At 34.6% G+C, this 22,166-nt stretch overlaps 1 protein-coding gene across 1 annotated transcript; it reads right to left on the reverse strand.

Annotated features, from left to right (window-relative positions):
- Positions 1-1,303: 1,303 nt before the first annotated feature.
- Positions 1,304-20,049, reverse strand: LOC149925380 (hydroxyproline dehydrogenase-like). Its single transcript, XM_090160733.1, has 10 exons — positions 19,746-20,049; positions 15,108-15,298; positions 14,125-14,248; positions 13,917-13,997; positions 13,761-13,847; positions 11,526-11,672; positions 9,761-9,936; positions 7,226-7,327; positions 1,900-1,991; positions 1,304-1,674 (listed from the first exon to the last, which is right to left on the reverse strand). Exons 1-10 carry the CDS (start codon positions 20,004-20,006, stop codon positions 1,496-1,498), a joined length of 1,440 nt encoding a protein of 479 aa, XP_090016859.1. The 5' UTR covers positions 20,007-20,049; the 3' UTR covers positions 1,304-1,495.
- Between the last annotated feature and the right edge of the window lie 2,117 nt (positions 20,050-22,166).

The following is a 22,166-nucleotide window of genomic DNA, read 5'->3' on the forward strand; positions in this document are numbered from 1 at the left end:
TTTTTAATGGTTTACACTTGTAAACAAGACGTACGACGGTCGGAATACACACAATCCTCCTGATGTGTTAAGTTTGTTTCAGCTATTTACAGCAACCTGCAACGCCGGTGACATAACCAATATATATCCACGGCCATACTTATTTGCATTTGCACTTTGACTTATTTGTTAGTTCTGGTCAGACCTTGAGTATCACATTTATTTGTTACTTATAGTAACACGTTCAGTGTCCCTCTTATTGGTTACTTCTGGTCACACGTTGCAAGCATCACGTATTACTCCGAAAAGTGTCACACTTCTGTGTTAATTTGGGTCATATTAGAACGGCCTCCAATAAGTGTCACACTTATTTGATTTTCAGGTCATACGTTGTAAGCATCACGTATTATTCCGATAAGTGTCACACTTATTTGTTACTTTGGGTCATATTAGAACGGCATTGGAAAATGCCAGAGAGAAATTCGCGTATAGTCTATAACCACGCGTATTTCCAATGTTGGAAGTTGCGGGGGGTACGTAAACGCTGTCCAAAAAACCTTACTTAGAATTATAATTAAGCAACGTAACTGCAATTCTAGGTTATATGGAAACCACAGCTATTCAAAAATATAACTTTAATGAAAATCGGACTTAAATTAAGGAACGTAATGTCGATTTTCAGGCGGAAATACAAAACCACGAACATTATTATTTAATTATTAATATTTATTGATATAACCGAATATTAATAATAAACCAATAATATTTTTTTAACGTTACCGGACTTAATTTTTAACAAATTATCTACCACACAAAGCCCAACTACCGAAAGCGGTAAATTGGGCAAATGCCCAACTTCTTGGGCTTCGATTTAAAAAAATTGTGAAAGACTATCAATGGCGATGTATGTACACTCGAACGAGATATCATTGACTCTTCTTGCCCTAACCGTTGAAGAGATATGCGCGACACGGCGGCATCGGCTACACTGTACGTGAGACCATGAATTTATTCATTTTAAAATGAATAAATTCATGGTGAGACTAATACACACAAATCCTTAGGATTGTGTGTACAAACAATATGATCTGAAGTCTGGCGTACGTGGCGCGGCAAATCAAATAAAATATTATCATCAATTAGTTAATCGAGAATTAATGAATCTTATTTTTAAAAGTGTTTCATGAAAATATTTTTTAATACCGGTATCGAGAAATTTCGGCATAGTTACCGATATTAGAAAAATAGACCGATATATCGGTGCATCCCTATTAAAGAACTCGAGTTAATTTGTATAGCAGATTTATTCAAATTTGGTCAACCAGGATACCAGAAAACAAAATGTCCGCTTAGACAATAGTCAATAAATTACAAAATTTTCACTTTAGTATTGTTAAAACTCTTAACTTGTTCGTAGTGCACCCTGCTTATTAGAAAATGACAAATTTTCAAAAAGTATGTTGGAAAAGCTCTAGTTAGCAAACTGAATTGAAAATTGCTTAAACTTCTTAAAAGTTTATTTTGACAATATTTCTGGTTTCACGCGTGACTTCAACTCTTTGAACAGAAGGCTTCTTTCCTTTTTGGCTCTGGCAAAGATGGTTTTGTTTTCCGAAGCCCTTCTTGCCAAGTATGGCAACGCTTCGTCTAAAGGACCATAAGGAATAGACTTGTACACCTTTACACCCGAAAATGCTATGTATAAAAAGTAAAATAAAAAAAAATTAGTTTTAATTTAAAATGTTTGTAAATTGAATCGTGATTTCCATAACTTAACACCAGATAACATAAAGGCCCACACCGGCGTTTGACAAATCGTGGTGAAAATACCTTGTGATGGCAAATCCTTCCAGTCACATTGTGGGATTTGTAAAACCCTCCTTCCTGAGGAAACACCCTTGCGGCCCTTAAAATTCTTACCTAACGGAAACGTAATCTGATCGCACATGCCATAAAGTTGAGCAAAGCTAATGCATTCTAATTCCTTCTTAGACAGATTCATGGCATCAATCCTAAAAGTAATAAAATATTTATTTTAAAGAATTTTATGGGAACATTCAGTTAAAGGTAAAAATGTCTACAGCACGGTCTCCACCAGCTTTATATATAAGTTATATAACTTATACCTGACATCATAATATTTTTAGTGGAAGGCTAGTGTCATAGTGTCATTACTATTTTCCTTGTCAGGCCCACCCTTTTAATAAAACAACCCTCCAGTAGTTCTCTTTTAAAGATAATAAAACCTCTAGTTTTTCTGGTACCCCAGCCCCAAAATATTTCCATATTGACCATGAACTCCTACATGTATGACCTTTCGTATTTGTTGTGGCCTTGGAGATTATATTTCCTTTGAAAGGTGGAGGAAAATGTCGAACAACCCTGCAGAATTTAAATTTATACGAAGATGGATCTTGCGCTTTTCATCTGAAAAGCACACGATTCTAAACCGAATACTAGAAACTGCGCGAGAATAAGCCGCGTTCACACATACCCACTGCAACGTTGCGAGTGCTCCCGCAACGTTTGTATCCCGTCGGGTGAACAGTGACCGTTGCGCAGTGTTCAGCGATATATAGAAACGGATCTAGCTACGTTTTTAGGTACTTTTTTTAGGTACAAGATACTATTGTGGGTAAAAGATACTAACTTTGTTCAGGCGAACACAGATATAAAAAAATCTCTTACACATACCTTTTTTCCGTATCTGTTTGCAAAGAATGTATCTTATGTATCTAAATTATTGCCCTTTGGTATCTATCTTTTTTGAGGGGCTATATCTGCGACGTTCCTTATCTGTATCTTTCTTGTTTTGGTAGTTATATTTTAATACATCGATAAAAAGATATACCAGGTACAAAGAGTGAAAACGAACGTAATTATGTTTTTAGTTTGAATTAAGCATTATCTGGGTTTCTTTCAGGCATCTCTTCGGGGGGAATACCTACCTCCCGGGCGTTAAGAGCTTGCCAATGGACATCACACACACGTTTGTCTGGTAAAAACCACCCTGAGCCTAGTTACCTTCACCCGAGGAATCGTTTCTGAGAGAAACACTGAGCATTATTAACGTTTGTAGCGCAAGAGTCAAACTCAGGGGGCGGACAGGCGCCTTTTTCGTGAAGTGGGTACTAAAGGCTTGCGGCCCCCCAAAAATCACTTTTCAAGCGGTCCCCAGTCGAACTAAAGGGTAATTTTGGTCGAGGCCCCGTGAGATAACGCTCACCAGCCCACCTTCCCAATCCACCCCTGGTCAGACTTTAAAAGAAACATCTACTCTTAACATGACGGACATCGTCGTTTGCCGTCATGAATGTAATTTAATTAGTATTTCGCATAAATGAGTGGGTACTATTAATACGGAAAGTATGGTGACTACCGCTGAGTTCAGTGTTTCTCCATCTTTCCACTACTATCCTATCATAAAGGAAGACGACGAAGTGGTCGACGATATGACGTAGGGGAAGTAAGGTCGGCGCTAGGGCATGGCGACAAAGGCGACCGCCTAGAGCGCCGCACTCAGCGGCACTTATTGGGGGCCAGCATAAATCCGTCATGGGGAGTGGCCGAAGTCTGGACCCGGAACCCCCCTGGTCTACGCCACTTGCCCGCACTTAGCGACATGTTTTGGGATCCCGCAGTTAGCAACACTTATTGGTATCCCGCACTTAGCGGGGGTTTTTGGTTCCCCCCGTACTTAGCGACATGTTTTTGAATTCCGCAGTTAGCGACCCTTATTGGTATCCCGCACTTAGCGGGCGTTTTTGGTTCCCCCCGTACTTAGCGGCACTTATTGGTGCGCCCCCTCTTTTTTCCATCGATTGCGTTGAGAGAAGGGGCCCCTTCTCACTATTTAGGGCCCCGCACTCTCTAATTCCGGGCCTGAGGGGGGAAGTTGGACTTCACTTCACGCAAATTCTCACCCACTGGCTTTCTGAATCTAACTATCGGTCGATTTAACGTCTTGAGTTAGTTTTGTTGATATTCGGTCTATGCCTGCTTTTCTTTGAAAGGTTCTGTTAAATTTCGTGTCGCTACTCACAGTACATAGTAATCGTTTTGTATATCTAAACTGTACCTATTATCTAGATACAGATATTTTTACCTTTAGATAAAATCATTTTTACTGGGTACTATATTTTAGGTTAATAGGTGTTCGAGGAAATATCCGATACGCGAATATAACTCTCGAATACGTATGAGAAGATAAACAGTATAGCACGTTTAGATAATTACAGCTGAACTAGATAAAAGTATCTTTCCACTAACAATCAACAGATACGCTAGATACTTTAACCTTAGGTACAAATATCTTTTACCTAGTATCTTTTATCTTTTACCTAGATACCAAATCGCTGAACACTGCCGTTGCGCGTCCCAGCGTTTCAGATCGCTTCGTCTGAACCGCTTCGTCGACCATTTTGATAGCGATTCGTGACGTCATCGAGTCGGTTTTCGTGAACCACGAGCCGTTTTTTTTAACAAAATCGAAAATCGTGATTTTTTTTGCGCCTAATACATTTTTATGCCTTTTTTAGAAGAAAATGTCTCGCAACCTTTGGTCTATTTGTTTAAAAATACAACAAATTTCTTCTGGGTGCATTCATTTTTAATTAGAATGTTTTAAAACGTCACTCAAATGCGTGAGCAGATAAACTCCTAATTATATTTCTATACTACGCATGCCCAATTTTCTTCAAAACTCACTGGAAATCTCACGTGTGAACAAACAGTTTTTCCAAACGCTAAGAACCGCAGCGAGATCGAAACGAGGCAAAACGTTTCCGAGGGTACGTGTGAACGTGGCTATAGCAACACCAAAACGTGTCAATGTAATCGTTTTCAAATGAACGTTACACGCGAAGTAAAAGTTAGGAGGGAGAAGGGATGGTATAAATGGGAATGGAATGAAGGCTAGCAGACTTATTGATTATTCGCCACTTGATGGAAATGCTACCGCCATCTATCTACGTTTTAATACAAAACAGGAAATAACAAACCCGGAAGTGGGTGTGTAGTCCATCTTAGTCTAGCCTACTATCTTGATAGCAGAATTCAATAAATCTTTAGTATAGGTTTCGTGTGTAAGTTTAAATTTTGGTCAAAAGTATCGCTGCCTACCGACAGAGTTTTAAATTAAATATAAGAAAGCTGTCTGCTCGTTCTAAATTAGCTCTGCACAACAGCTGAAAGAATCAACCAGAATTGAAAAGTCGTCTACTATTTTTTCACACAATTAGTTGCCGGATATTAAGGCAGATGGCGCATTATTTCCTAAGCTCGAATTCTATTGGAATGTATAGAAAGGGGCACACTCTTGATAATTAGGTTACTTTTGAAAATAGGTCGCTCTTTAACGTGGTGAAGTATCACTTACTCGATTTTGTATTTTCACCGCCATCCTGGAACTACAATTTATTTATTAAAACCATTTAAATTAATGAAATGTGTGTCCTAGTCGTTCTTTCTCTTAAAGGGAGTATAACCTTTTTAGCAATTTGGGGCAATACATAATTCCCTCCCTTCAATTTTCTAACCACGTGTTATACGTGTGAAATACAGTGGTTTTTGAGGAATTATCCCACTAAAAGTATCCCCGCATTGATAGTGCTTTAATTTCTCATATCTACTAAAACGCCTTGTTGTTAAGTTAAAAGGAACCACCTATGGACTGCATTGTAAAGGATGAAAAAATTAGCGAATATGTAGATTAATCCATTATGAAAAAGGGATAATAAAGCTAAACCCTAAACCACCACTCTCCCCCTATTCGGCTTTCCGTTGCTATGCAACTCGTTTTGAAATTTTTAATATTTAGGCTTAGTTTCTCTATTCGGTGTTATAGTCGCAAGCACGGTACTGATGAGTCCCAAATAGGACGAAACCGGTCTACCGTTGGATTTTCTGGCTATTTTATTTTATTTAATTTTTCACTCGAAGATCTATTTGGTCCGAGTTTCGCGTCTTTTTGTTTGCTCGAAGACCTATCGGTACGAGCTATTAGTAAGTTTTTAAATTTCTTTAATTTTGTTAAGGGTTTAGCTTTATTATCCCTTTTTAAAAAGGACTAAAATACTTATTCGCCAATTGTTTCATTCTCTAAAACCACGTACCTCATTATTAGGAAATTATTTTTAAATAAATATCCAAACTATAATGAAAATAATTAATTCATATCTCTGATATTGTTGTTTATATATTAATTAAGGGTGCATTTAAAAAATAAACACTAAATATGAAACAATAAAGGTTTGAAATGAGAAAACCTCTTCGAGGCGGGCACACTTCCTCTAATAGAAGAATTGGGTGTTTCTACTATCGTTCTAGACTAGCGTCATGAGCGAGAAAAGAGAGAAGCTAAGGCGCACCCCCACAAACGAGGAGGGTTCTACTCTCTTTAAATTCGGGGTAGGAGGTAGATTTTTACTCCGACTATGATGTAGATGGCGCTACACAACATTGAGGCGCTTTCTCATTTATTTATAATAACGGCTCGCGATGCACTCTCGGTGTCACGTGTTAATTCAAGCGTGCCAACGAGCGTACGTCGCGGCTTTATTAAACCGAAGAGCAAAAGCCCTCTAATGTTCATCTACATCAAAGTCGCAGTAAAAAATCTTCCTCGTTAGATTTCTTTAAAGAAGCTAAAACTAAATAACATTCCAAATTTATTAAGCTACAATTTACACTTTGAAACGCCATATTATTTTGTGGCTCTTGACCATAGAGTAGCCCACTCACATAGAGTGGAAGGCTATCATCGAAACTTGTTAACACTTTTCGTACTCAACGTCTTTTTTTCGAGGCGTGAAATTATCAAGTTGGCCTGAAGGTACTGTACAATATCTGGATAAAAAAGTAAGTTTATACTCTAAAAGATGTAAAAACAACACCATCGCTCTTCGGACTATATTTATTCACGCCTCGAAAACAAGTTGGACCGTTAGGATTAATGTTTCATGCGCTTCCAGCGCATAGGGCCTTCCACTCTATGAGAGTGGTTTATTCTATGCTCTTGACTCTTGAATGTTGAAATCTTGCTGTTGCCTAGACAACGAGGGCCATATAGGAGGTAACCTTAAGGTCAGAATCATCGAACTAAAATGACAGAAATAAATTGAACGTAAGCAACGTTTGAAGGTAAACCCAGGTAGACCCGAACTCAATTTCACGATCTATTCCCTGCAGACTGAAAAGTTTGTTGCACGGTAGAAGTTTTGCTGAGCCATATAACAAAATGTCTTACTTTTCGTAGGCTCCTAAGATGCTCTTTTCATTATGCGTGGCGAGAATCACCAAGACACGAGCCTGAGATTCTCTGACTGCATCTAACAGAGTGTTCGCTGCTCTAAAATGTAAAACAGAATCATTATAATGTGGTGTTTTGGCGCACCAAAACCCGCTACGCGTCTGATTTTGTAGACACACTCTCATTTTAGAAAAAGTAATAAAATAACTTTTTTTATGAATCAAACTTTCATAAATAATATTATCCTCTCTCACTTTGAAACCAAGGCTTATCGAAATTTAAATCATTTCGAAAATGGAAACAAAATTTTGATTAATTATTCAATCGGGGCATAGACTTTATTATTGAAAACACTTACTCGTCTTTAGAAGTAATGTTTTTCGAACTTGATTCCTAAAAGCGTTTTGTGTGGAGTTTATCAACATCAAACTAAATTTTCCGATTACTATTGGATTGTTTGAAGTTGAATTTGACTGAGAAACCCACAAAGTCAACTAAATTTCCGGATTAAATATTTTTTATTGCTTCTACTAATTTGTCATATTTATTTAAATTATGTTACTTGTGGCTATACGTAAGTATGTGAAATATCAACTTAACCCGAAAATACACGATTTTAGATCGCCATCTTGTCATTCTTGTCCTAAAATGTAAATTACGTAATCCTTTTTTATGACGTCAAGTATGCAGCTTTTTTAAATGAATGGATGCCCTAGAGATTTTTTTTAACGAAAGTGGGAAAATCATACATTTTAGTGTTGTAAGTCTGAAAATGACCGAGACCTTTTTTCCGGAAATTTTTCCGTATTTTTCCGCAAAAAAATAAAAAAAGATTTAATGATTAGTCTAATATTGCTTACAAATTGAAATAAAGCGGCATTTTCGCCTTATTTTTTCGAATCTGAAAGTAAAACTAAACCTCTAGACTAGTTTAAAACTGATTAACAATGTAACACTATTAATGTTTTGTAGTATGTTTACTGATATTATACGTTTTATATCGTTAAAACATTAAAAACCCTTAAAAAGTAATTCATGTTTCTATTTTTTATTTTTCCGATTTGCGGAAAATTTTCCGCATTTTTTTTTAACAACACTAATATATTTGCTGCCATTTTCATTGATAACCGTAAACGTTCTTTGAACTAAACTAAGAAGGAATGCCCCCCATTTGGCATAAGGCTGCATTTACAGATTTTTATCCTTTACGCAATTTAAGATAAAAACGCCTTAAATTTATAACAACAAGAACGGATCGAATCAACTGAGAGAAATTAAACAGATACATGTATCTCCATGTCGTACTCTTTTTTCGAAAATTGTGGTCGGGGCTAATTTGGTCAATACGTCCTTTACAAACAATGAATAGAATTAATTATTTTAATAATCGTTAATTTTATTATTCAATTAGAAATGATAAGAATAAAGAATTGAATAATAATAAAATAATATGGTTCTAGCCTTACGCCGTTAGATAATAAAATAAATAATACAACACGAATTATTAATAAATTGAAATTAATCATTTATAATCATTATAATTATTTTAAAATGTGGAATTATTATTTTTTTAAAATGTGGAATTATTATTTTTTTTTAAATATGGAATAATTATTTTTTAAAAATGTGGAATTATTATTTTTTTTAAATGTGGAATTATTTTTTTTTAAATGTGGAATTATTATTTTTATTATAAATGTGAAACTTGATTTTTATAATTTTGAAATTATAAATTACTTAATAAATGTGAAATAATAAATTATTTAACAAATGTGAGATTATAAATTATTTAATAAATGTGAAATTATAAATTACTTAATAAATGTGAAATTATAAATTATTTAATGAATGTGAAATTATAAATTATATAATAAATGTGAGATTATAAATTAGTTAACAAATGTGAGATTATAAATTATTTATTAAATGTGAAATTTTTAATTCTTTTGTGAATGTGAAATTTTAAACTGTTTTATAAATGTGAAATTTTAAACTGTTTTATAAATGTGAAATTTTAAACTGTTTTATAAATGTGAAATTATCAATTTAATAAATGTGAAATTATCAATTTAATAAATGTGAAATTATCAATTTAATAAATGTGAAATTATCAATTTAATAAATGTGAAATTATCAATTTAATAAATGTGAAATTATCAATTTAATAAATGTGAAATTATCAATTTAATAAATGTGAAATTATCAATTTAATAAATGTGAAATTATCAATTTAATAAATGTGAAATTATCAATTTAATAAGTGTGAAATATTAATTTAATAATGTGAAATTATCAATTTAATAAATGTGAAATTTTAAATTATTTAATAAATGTGAAGTCATAAATTATTTAATAAATTTGAATATATTATTAATTTTAATTTTTAAAAGACTTGTAGTCCGATTTGAGACAAAAGGTGGCGTGGTCAGAAAAATAAGTAGAAGATCACTCCACCATGTCGCAATGCTACGATTGTTTGTTCCCAGTTGCATCGATCTGCTCATGATATTAGTGGATTGAGTATTAACGTACTTATTGTAACATTTGTTGGTCTCTTCGTACGAATTCCAAATCGGAATATCTTTGCCCATGCTTAGGGCCCTCTCCGTTTCCAGGTCGATGTAGGCTCCACGCACCAATTTGGCTCCGAAACAGACGTCCAATTTATTCACGATATCCATTTCCGTTTCTAGAGTTCTAATAGCATCCTATCCGAGTGGGAAATAGTTATTTTTATAAACGAAAATGAACAATATATATGTTTCCCTTAACATCACGAGACAGATCTTTATTCAAATGTTTTTGTCCCGCGTAAATCGAATCACATATATTAGCTGGCACTCGAAGACTTGTTGAAGTGGAGCTGTGTCGTATAGAGAGCATTTTCTCTAAACTGTGCCAACTCCGCAACGCAGACTCATATTGAATCAAAGCTGCCGAAGTTGACCTTTACCAGATGGAAACTAACTCCCCCATTAGCCTGAGCCAAAACCCAGTTTCAGACTGAATTTGGAGGTGGGGATAGGACCACTTAACCCAGGCTAACACCTTCCTTATTTGTCAAATGTGCCGGACCCCGACACCACGGTAAAGCCACCAGTTATTGCACCCCTTTAGCCCGTTAAGGGCGTATCCAGCACTACCAGGTTCAGATGGTTGCAAAATTTAGACTACGTCAATTTAAGTTGTCAATTTTAGACCGACTAAATTTAATCCGTTAACCGTTCAATTTTAAACGGAAAACCAACTAATAATACACAGAAAGACGATCAAATTTGATCCGAAAACCGACTGCATGGCGTTCTGTTGTAAAGCTGTTTCTCGAAAACTATCCGACCAAATATAAGGAAACTTAAACTATCCGATCAAATCTAAGTACACTTTGGATAAGTACAGAACTAGCAAGCCTCCGTGTCCTAAAGAAAGACGAAATTTTTATTTAAATTATGATCTGGAATATTTGAGGGCACGTTCCAGTTAACTCGTGCCAGCGAGCATACATCGCGCCTCGTTATTAAATAAAAGCGGGAAAGCCCCCTAGTATTGTCTAACGAAATCTCTAAGTGTAGTGGCTGAAGAAATATTTTTCTTCAGTAAAGTTTAAATAGAATATTCTTATATTTCTTGAGCTAATGTAAAGTATACCATGGAAACTTTAAATTGTCGAAACCAGAATCTAGCGAGGAATTCTGTAAGTGTACAAAATCTGTTTCGCTAACTTCCGCTAAAGTTGGTGACGCGTTTTTCCTCGTAATTTACGTTATATCCCGTAAACAAGGTTTCATTAAAGAAAATTTACTGAGTGATTATGTTACATATGATGAATATAACAACGATAGACCAACGATTGTTCTCTACGACATGCTGGTCTAGACGAAGGGATTTTACATCTAGTACTTAACGGATTTTTTCAATTTCATTATTGATGTCAAATAATTTTAGAAGCAGGGGAGTAGGAACGTTCTGGAAGTTGGAGGGGGCAAAGTGAAACCAAAAGGGGTCCGGAGAATAGTTGAATTTTTAATGGAGTGTAGCTTCTCCGAATGCTTTTGTAGATTTTACTACTATATACATTGGCGGGAAAAGACTAAAATTTAAACACAGTTGAGGTTCTATAAGCTTTATATGCTTTTAAAATGATAATTTGAGCCTTGCGAAGATTTCAACTGACTAAAAAGTTGGAGGGGGCAATAACATTAGTTGCCCTCCCAGTAAAATTCTAGGGAGGGGCATTGCCCCCCTTGCCCCCCTGGTTCCTACGCCCCTATTTAGAAGTATCGGAACGTTTTTAACTTACTTTCAAATAGCACTGATAAGTGTTGGAAATGAAAGGTTCTGTTTGGTTGAAAATGGTCATCATCGAAAGCGCCATTAAACTGATTCCTGGGTTGAGATTTGTGAATTCGGCGTCTACCAGCAGACGAATATTTCGCTCTTTTGCTTCCTATTTAAAAGAAACCTTTTGAGTTGTATCAGGGACAACTATACAATTTTCCGTGCGAAATGTTTCAATTATTGATTTATGAATGTTTCAATTAACACAAGTGTACCCCGGGGCACGTCAAAATTCTGAGAAGGAATTCTTCTCTTGAGAAGAGTTCTTCTTGAGGATTTTTCTCCCCAGAGAACTCGCTAAAACGCGTCAAATGTAAAAAGCTTCTTTTAAAGATGGCGGCTTACGAGAATGCCACGAATGTTGTAAACTAAGCCTTTGACCATAAATATTATTTTTACACGATTTCACGACCATATATGAAGGAAGAAAACATTTTATTTATAATTTAAAAGGAAATGTTTCATCGGAAATTAACTAACCATTCTATATTCGCTGAAATTCATTTTCGTCCACAAAAATATCACGTGGTTTATTTTCTTCAGCATCAAGTAAACTTAGAATATTAGCTGCCATTTTTATTTATAAAATCCCCCTTTTTGAGCAAGTGAGAATGCTCGGAGGCATTCTCACTCTTCTCAAGAGAACTCGTGAGAAGAGATTACGTTACCTCCTGCGAGAAGGATCGTCAAAATTTTGAGAAGTGAGAATTCTTAGAATTTTGTCTCGCCGTTATTAAACAGAAGTAAGCCCTAGTGTTTTGTAGCGCCATCTTTAACCTATTCGGTGTATTAATAATCTTTCTCATTAAACTTGCAGTATATTGTTGATATTTTACATTGGTTTTACAAGCGTTAAAAGTTGAGCCGTGATTCGGAATATTTCTCCCCAATCTGGTGGGAGATTTCTATTTGGGGATCTGAGAAGAAACGTTCGCCGCTAGTGGCGTCACCGAGTTATAGGTCTTTAAGCAGACGGCGCCTGATTATTAAATTATTTATTAAGAATTTATATTAAGAATTTTATTCCATCAGTTGTCTTGACGACGCGTGATTTTGAAACTAAGAACACTCGCCGTCCACTAATTAGAGGACCTCAGGCACGGTCAGTCACTAGAAATATTCTTCTCAAATCCTCATCTTGATGACATCTATGGATACTTCTCGTTAAGATAAATTTCAAGCTTGTGGTGTGACCATAAGTGTATGATATTTTACATAAGGCTGACACGTCCTATTCTTCACATCAAAAAATTTTACTGAGAGCTATTCACAATATATATTACGGGCTTCGTCGCAATTTTGCGTCCGCTTGCTAACGTGTCACACGTAGCCTTTGACAGCGCCTCGCTAGGGGGAGATTTTCTTCTTGTGATGACGTCACTTCGTTACTAGCTCTCATTAAAATATTCCCCAAAGTGACATTCTTATGGAACATTATTATAGACTTATGGTGTAACCTATTGGTTTTTTCCCACCATTCTGTAAGAATTGAAAGTATTAAGTATAAAGAAGGATGTTCAATGGTGGGTACACGAAATTCATTATTTTCCCGCTAGGAGGCGGTTGGTTGACTTATTTATGCAAATTTCAAACACTCGCGTCTATGCCGAGGGCGTTCCTCTTAGCTTAGTGGAAGATGATCCGTTCAAAGTAGATTCTGTTAAACAACTCGTCAAATCTGGTAGAATACTCATATCTTACCGAAAAGTGGATTGGGATGAGTGGGAAGTCACTTTCGCCTTGCTTACTCTCTAACAATTTTCACTACGTGTAGACGATAGTGCTTACAATTGATTCTCAGATATCAGCTGCGTTACCAGGAAATAATTACGATTGATCAGATATCATATTATCTGCATTTACGATAAGATATTATCAGATCAGTTGTTATGGTTCAAAATGCATTGCAGATAACTAATCTGAATTCATTGTAAACCGACAGACAGAAGATGGGCATATTACAGATGCATCTACCTTTCATTTATCGATTTTACATATATCCGGTTAAATTCCTTTGCAATTGTTTATTAATTTAGTTTGATTTGCTTTCCACAATATTATATATTAAACGTAAAATTCATATGAATTATAGCAGATTAGTTCAGATACAATTTCAGTTTAGATTGCATAAAGATAAACCTGATTTGACTAACTGATTATCTTAAGATATCTGAAAATTACTGAAATTGTGCCATACCTGAGCTACTTTGTATAATCTCAAAATTCCATTTTGAAAACTCTGGTTTTCTTCATCTTTCAAACCGGCCATATTAGTCAATGGTTTCTGCGAAAATAAAAAAGAATCGTATTTTGATTGTAATTAATTGCCATTTAAGATATATATTTAAGGTACTTTTCCTGACACTTGTTCCACGACTGATTTCACAACATTCAATGAGTCGTTCGTTTTGATTAACATCTGTGATATGGAAACCTAAAGATCAAAAATTAAACTGAGTACAGAAGCACAATAGGAGATTGCAGCATTTATATGGTACATTAGGCAAATCAAAAATGGGAAACATGTTGCACTTTATATTCAAGCGTTTGACAATACCCACCAGAACGTTCGCTGATATGATACTCGTGATTTTGACTTGCATCAACGGACAGTCGGACTCGAATGAAGAGATCAATTTCAAACAATCCATCAACCTCTGAACATTTCTATCGTATAATCCTTCCCTGCAAAGACACTCTTGTTAAAATGGAGTACAATCACAGAAGCACAGTGGTGTAGCCAGGATTTTGTTTCGGGGGGGGGGGGGGAGGAAATCATTGAAAACAAAAGTAAAATAAATGAAATTATAAGTACGTACGACCAAAATAGAAATATCGGTAACAATAATTATAATCAGCTAGGCTAATTCTACCATACGTTCCCCCCCCCCCCCCTGGCTACGCCACCGCAGAAGCATATAGCTCTTAGGCCTGGATTACTAAGCCTGAGGATGTAGAAGTAAAAATTATACTACCTAGAGTTATTTACTTACTTATAATCAATATTTTGGTCGGTAATAGTTTTAGAAAGTAAGTACATGATGTACTTTCCTATTTGTATCCCAATCGAAATTTTCAAAAACGAACCCAGTGAAGGTGTTTATCTTAAGCGAATGAAACTACTAGTATTGATATATACTCTTACTTATCTTGTAAGATATATATTATAAACCTTTGTTAATAGTTTTATGCCCATATAATGTACACGTAGTTACCGCCTGTGGGCTTAAACTGACAGGGTTACGAAAAAATTAGCTTTTTTCATTACTATTAATTTTAAAATATAAAAAACATTGTGATTATCATTTGCGTTCTAATTTTGATATAAGTCATCGAAAATATATAGGTTACATAGGTTTTTCGTTATCCCTTAACAGCCAATCACAGAGTTTTATGTTCTTATCAGGCTCCGCCTTTCACCTTGGGCAATAGGGTATTGCCGTTGAATATTCATGGGTAAAACAAATTCATGATTACAGATCTTTAGTTGACCCAGTGGCGCATTTTTCATTGTGTCTCTGGAATATTTAAGTTATCTGATTACCCATGATTTTCTCCGATGTCTTCCTCCATGGTGCATACTATCATCGGTTTGACACTGCACTGGCTTAAGCGATTGACCAATGCTTGCATTTGTTCGGGAGTATCGCCTCCTATGAACTGATCATAAAACGTCTTGCGCAGCGTCGCGTTGCTCACTGTTTCCCCGGTGCATTTTCTCAAAATTTCCCACAACTAAAGTTAGAAACAAAACATTGCAATTAAAGGGGAATTGTCACCAAAACCAAAATTTTACACAGAATGATAGAAAATATATTAATGATTATGTCCCTGAAATTTTATAGTTATTGGAAAAGTATTTAAAAAGTTACGCTACTTTTTCCGAAACGGCTCCAAAAATTTCAGAAAACGCGGTTGAACCTACGTGCAGCGCCAAAAGAATGAAGCGGCAAAAATTTGAGAAAGGGTAGCGTGTAAGGCATTTTAAAAACACGATAAACTACAATCTACGAGTATAACTCGGTTGAATTGACAAGGAGAATGTCGTAGCAGACGACAGTTCCGACCAAAAAACGATAAAACCGGGGCAAATAATATTTCGTTCACGAGATGGCGCTGCAGGTAGGTTCAACAAAGCGGTACTGAGATTCTCGAGTCGGGGGGGGGATAAAACACGAAATTTGGTTGCTAATAATAAATCAAATACGGGAAATATTAACATGAAATTTTTTGTATAAACATTTTCATTAAATAGTCTATCCATTTAAATGGTTTTTAACCAATTTTAGGGTGGTGACAATTCCCCTCACCAATCTGTTCATCATTTTTCAAAATATAGGCAACTCTTCCAGTCCTAATTATGACCAAAAATGTATATATTTCTACTGTCGGGAGAGTTAATTTGTTGAACAATATACAGGGTGTTTCGTAGAAGTTTGGCACATATTTACAGGCGTGTTCTTTGGGTAACAAGGAGCGAAAAAGGATCTAATAATAAGGAGAGAGGAAGCTACTGATCTGTCGACAAAGAAGTACCCATAATTTTATCTGATGTTCTAATGTTATATTTTTAATTGTACTAGCCCAATTAAATTCCTTTCTAACCCAAACTAAAGTACTAAACTAAAAATCATGAAGGTGCTCTAACAACCCTTTTACGAAAAAACGGTTAGAAATTATTGATGGTTCAGGGATTCTTTTCCAAATATGGATCAAATATATTGTAACGGCAATTGTTGCGCCAAGTAAGACTATAATAATCAAAATTAGGTTAGCAGGTTTTGTAATTATAAATGGAAATATTCTCATCCTTAGGTTATGATCGTAAAAGCTTAATTTAGCTTACTTTTACGTTTTGGTGTAACGCACAATAGTTTTTAAAGATATTTGGGATAATTGTGTTTCAAAGTTACGAAGAAAGCTACCCCCTACTTACTTCCTTTTTCATTAATTCTTTAAAAAAGTAAAAAGCAAAGTTAGTTATGAATATATTTTTTGGGATAGTGATTTTCCTAAGTATATTTTTTAAGTCTATTGTTTTATTTTAAATATTAGATTAGTTTAATTAAAACTAAAATCTTATTATTATTTTAGGTTTTTTATATGATTTTTGATAAATTTTATAGTAAAAATAGTAATTGCATTGAACTTATTGAACTTATTGAAGTGAATTAGCCAGACTAAAGTGAATTAGCCAGCTAAATGCGTGGTAGCCGCTACGGTTAGACGTTAGGTTTACACAAAGTTTGTTTCTAAACGTTTTGATTTTTAGTTTAGGAAAAAAATATTTGGTTAGTTAGTGGAATATTAGCCAGACAAATATTTTATAGATTGTTGAATTTAAGATTAGTATTAAGACTAGGATTAAATACCATATTATGCTAATTTAAATTGTTTAAGGAGTGAGTCTAAAATTAAGGAATTTCGCGGTGTTATATCTTTATAATCGATAATCCCCTGTAAATCTTACCTTAGTTTAAAATTAATTATTTAGTTTATATACCGTAGTTTTTAGATTACTTAGTAAATAATTTATGAGTTTTCACAAATGAAGTTTTGTTCTATGACCTTAAATCAAGGTGCAGTTTATGCTTTGGTTAGAGATGAGTTACTGTGAGATAGCTGTGAATAAAAAATGGAATTTGTTTTTATAATATAGGATTTATTAGTAAATTTTCAGTAATGCGGTTAGTTGAATGAAGCTCTAGAACATGCAAATATCGCCCGTCACTCTGGTTTTAATATCTAGAGGATCAAATAAAGCTTTAAATTTTCAATATTTTAATTGAAAGGAAATTTTGGGAAAGGTAATTATATAGCTCATGTTCTTCATTAAAATGTTTTGAATTGGTAAAAGTGTTGTGTAACTGTTAAGATTGTACGAAAATTTAGTAAGAAGTATAAGATTTTGAACCTTGTGTCTCAGGGTGGATTAAAATATTTAATTTGTTTCAATTTCCCGAAGTAATTGTGACATAATTAATTAAATAGGTGTGTAGGAATGAGTTGTTAGTTGAATTCTAGGTTAGCTGGTTTCTTTAGAAATTATATAGGTTGTCACAAAGTCTAATAGATTTAAGCTTAATATTCTATTGTTATATCTATTTATTAATATGGAGTTTATGTGGTTTAAGAGTAGCTTAATGTATTATTACAGATGTTGTCTTTTTAGAATAATTATTTATAAAGAGTAGGCTTTAATTTGTTAAAGTTAGTAATAATGATTTAATTAGTAGAAGTGAAATTTAGTTAATTTAGGAAATGCAGATTTAGTAAATGCAGAATGGAATAGAAGTCTTACAATGGAAAACCACCAGCGGTCAAAATTTACAAGTAAATGGACAAGGGTTAAGTTAGACCGTTTTAATTTGAAATAACGCGCCACCTTGGCACATATGTAAAATTAAAACGGTCTTACTTATCCCTTGTCCATATAATATATATCTTAACTGTTTATTAAAATTATGTATTTGATAAATATTATTCAAAGTAAAATTGTGCCCCCTCAATTAATTTAAGGGCCGCAGTAGCCTGACTGTAAATAAATAAATAAATAATCAGCTAAGCTAATACCCAAGGCACCACCTTAGGCCTAAGTCATCAAGCGACTTTTGCTAAGGTGGCATAATCATTATAACTGTCTTTTTTAGGTATTTTGAATTTAAAATTTTGGTAAAAATGCTAGAAAAGACCTATGGGACGATAAGACTTTATAACGCTTAATTAATTGATTTTTAGAATTTTTTAATCAACTTCAGATTACATTGCAAGGTTACACAGTATCGCGCTTTGTTTATATTACACGATAACGATATTCGTCCTAACTTCTATAAACAACGTTCAAAATCTTTCAGATAATACGCTAAAGCTAAACTATACAGCGTTGCCCTTGGACCAGCCCGTGCTTTCCCACAATACCCCGGTGTATTGCAAGTTTGGGAGAAACATGGGAGCTGCCATTACCGCCTTTCACTAGCTGATAGATAAAAATCTATCGATTTGATTATGAAGTTCACACATACGCCACGAATGAATTTGGCGCTGTTTGTAGCTTCTCGGTAATTATTGCGGGGATTCTCCTTTGCCAGATAATTTTTGCTTGAGACCAAGGCCTATTGAAAAATAAATATCTTCCATAATGAAAACCGACTCTTCGGCGAATTAAGGTCAGATTATTGAATCGTAACGTAAAATTTACTGTTATAAACACTTGCTCTATTTCTGAAAGTACCTTTTTTTAAATATAATATAAAATTAGCTGAAATATTTTGTTTCGTCAATGTATTCGATGTATTAAACCCCCTTAAATGGCTCCGCTCTCGTACATCTTGGGCGGTGGAAGTTTGTTGAAGATGTGTGTATTGGGAAATATTCGCCCTTTAACCAGTTTTGCCGCTAAATATTTTCAGGATATACCTTTGGAGAACACGAAAACGCATTATTCGTACTTTAGCTGTGCAGAAGACATGGTTCCTCCTATTTCTTTATATTTTTAATACCTACAAATTTCAATAGATGGCGCTTGAGTTAATTTTTTCACAAAATTGTTACACTTCGAAACAACGTTGCCAGACGAACGATAATTTTAAGGGCGTACTATAATTTTCATGACGTACGATATCGTACCATTATTTCGATAATTCAGCTCACGCGTACGATAATGTACGATAATTGTTTTTATTAGTTGAAAACCAGTTAAAATTGCGACTTTTAAATATAAGTTTTCAATCGGCCAAACTTTCAGTGTTATTAAAAATTTGATTTAACAAATTAAACGTCAGTATTTCTCACAAAATTTTTAATTTATCGCCAGTTTTCAGGCATACGAGAATTTTTTCTGAGATCGATAATTTTTTGACTGTGGTACGATAATTTGCTTTTAAGGAACTGGCAACGCTACTTCGAAATTAAAATAGGGAACATTGACCATGCAAAAGCAAAATATTCCAAATTATGGAAAATCTACCCGGGTTAATAGGTTCTAGAATGTCTTTTTCTCTTCATTTCAGGGTTTTGAAAAGACCAATAAATGGGAAATTTCCCAGATCTTAAAACAAAATGCACTGAAAAGTAGTTTTGTACTTAGAATTTTAAAAACTACAATTTTACCAGTTTTGGCAGAGCAATTCTATGTTTTAAATACAATCTTCTGGATAGTATACGAATACCAAATAAAACTTACTTTCATGCTATTATTAACAACGGTTTGGGAAGAGCATATTCCCAGAACTGCAAGGCCCCTGAGTAATTCCAAATTAGTCTTGTTGTCGAAGGCTTGTTGATTGTTCTCCAAATCCAATTTCAAATGGTACTGGCTACTCGCCTCGTTACCCGAGTATTTAGAAACGTCAGAAAAAGCCGCGAAATTCACGTTACAGTTCTTTAATTTCCCGCGATTTTTAACACACGCCAATAAAATCTTTCTGGCGGCCATGAATGGCATACTTGCAATCCCTATTTTTTCAATCAAATGGTGAGCAGCTCTTAGAAACATATGTTTTCATCTTATCAATTTCATCGTGATAAAAGCGGCAAATTCTAGTTAAGCGTAGGGGTTGCTTATTTTCACTCTAGCTGTATTTGGAATGCGAGTAACAGTACACTGGAGGCAGAGTGTCTACGGAAGACCTTCTAACAACCCACATGGCACTGTTTTTAATTTGCTGAGACGAACCCTCGCTTATGTCTCTCTATGGGGTCTTTGTTTCTCTCTCGCGCGCGCCGACAATTCGTGAAAATAAAACAGCTAAGGTCTTGTTTTGGGGAGGTTTACAAAATACGAAACGCCGTAACTAACACAATGAACATTGGTTGTCCAATCGGAAGATTCTTAAGAGGAAACTTCCAGGTTAGTTTGAAAATTCAAATAAATCCAAAAACGGATGGGAAGTTTATAATTTTGAATTTTGCTCTCTGGTTCAATAGAAATTTTAAGTCAACACCCGAAAACGAGTAGGAAAATAGGCTGAACACAACAAAGCTACGTCAACGCTCTACAAGTCCCTTCTACACGTTTTCAACTGGCTTGCTCAACCTGTCTATTAATTCATCATAATATTCCCAAATTAAGCATTATTTTTTCAAGTAGGCTGTTTGTGTTGATTTCTCGAGGCACCTAAAAATATCTCAACTATATATTTCAACTGAAAAGGAATCACATATAAATTAAGCTTATCATCTGCAAGGGAGTAAAGGGTTTATCAGAATAACAGAAACACGCTGCTCCACCTATAAATAAAGTCTCAACTCTATGTCTCAAACCGAAAAGGAACAAGGTATAAATTAAGCTAAGTCTCTGCAAGGGAGTAAAGGGTAAATCAGAACAACAGAAATACGCTGCTCCACCTATAAATAAAGTCTCAACTCTGTGTCTCAAACCGAAAAGGAACAAGGTATAAATTAAGCTAAGCCTCTGCAAGGGAGTAAAGGGTAAATCAGAACAACAGAAATACGCTGCTCCACCTATAAATAAAGTCTCAACTCTATGTCTCAAACCGAAAAGGAACAAGGTATAAATTAAGCTAAGTCTCTGCAAGGGAGTAAAGGGTTAATCAGAACAACAGAAATACGCTGCTCCACCTATAAATAAAGTCTCAACTCTGTGTCTCAAACCGAAAAGGAACAAGGTATAAATTAAGCTAAGCCTCTGCAAGGGAGTAAAGAGTTAATCAGAACAACAGAAATACGCTGCTCCACCTATAAATAAAGTCTCAACTCTGTCTCAAACCGAAAATGAACAACGCATAAAGGGGCAAAATTTTAATGAAAAAACAGAAACATTTAATAGTCAATTAATTTTTAAGTTTTATTTAAATAGATAATTATTTTAAATTCATGTAGCAATATGGGGGGATAAAATGAGCCCACTTCTGGTCGAGTTTTTATTTTAAATAGCTATTTATGAACATAGAGGCTGATAGATTGAGTTCCCTTCCTTTTGTATTTCCATATTTAACGTAATATGAGTAAGTATAACTTTTCCTATTCTATCGACGCGAAATTTTTAAAGGTCGAATGATAGAATTATGTTTCGACAGTGACCATATAAATAATTATCTAGTTAAGTACTAAGAACTCTCCGCGAGCTATTCATGTCTATGGAAATTACAGAGAAGTTCGAGCCCAAGTTATTGAAAATTGAAACACTTTCAACAATACAAATAACGTATATACTTTAGTTAGTGAATTATAAATAAGTGAATCGGAATATTAAATTGACTATAATGAACATCCACTTCGTTTCTGAAAGTAGTTTTTTTTTTAAATTTAGGACCTAAAAGCGAGAGTAGTGTGACGCGTTACCTCTTAGCAAAGTTATAACGATCAGTACCATATTTTGTATATTTTTTATATATTTTATAAATGTTGATATTATTTTTCTTATGTTTAAGTACATTCCATACTGAAGGTTACCCCCCTAAAACTTATAGATTTGGTTTCAGCGTGTATCTTTGCGTAGTGCTTCCAACGGCCAACTGTTCAGGTTATTCAGGTCTTAATTTTCAGATATCTGATCGCAAATTGTATCTGATTCATAATACCAAGTAACAGATCTGTACTGATCTGCTAATATTTATCTCTCCAAATTCAGTTAGCTGTACTG

Source organism: Leiobunum rupestre, chromosome 10 (genome assembly GCF_980474605.1).
Source record: "Leiobunum rupestre chromosome 10, qqLeiRupe1.1.hap1, whole genome shotgun sequence".
NCBI classification, from domain to species: Eukaryota; Metazoa; Arthropoda; class Arachnida; order Opiliones; family Sclerosomatidae; genus Leiobunum; species Leiobunum rupestre.

Excerpts from the sequence above, each read along its gene's own strand:
- LOC149925380 (XM_090160733.1), bottom strand. The coding sequence starts at position 20,006 with ATGCCATTCATGGCCGCCAGAAAGATTTTATTGGCGTGTGTTAAAAAT. Across the intron at positions 13,998-14,124 it reads TCATATCAGCGAACGTTCTG|GTTTCCATATCACAGATGTT; the intron begins GTGGGTATTGTC and ends TTTGATCTTTAG. Across the intron at positions 13,848-13,916 it reads TGGAACAAGTGTCAGGAAAA|AAACCATTGACTAATATGGC; the intron begins GTACCTTAAATA and ends TTATTTTCGCAG.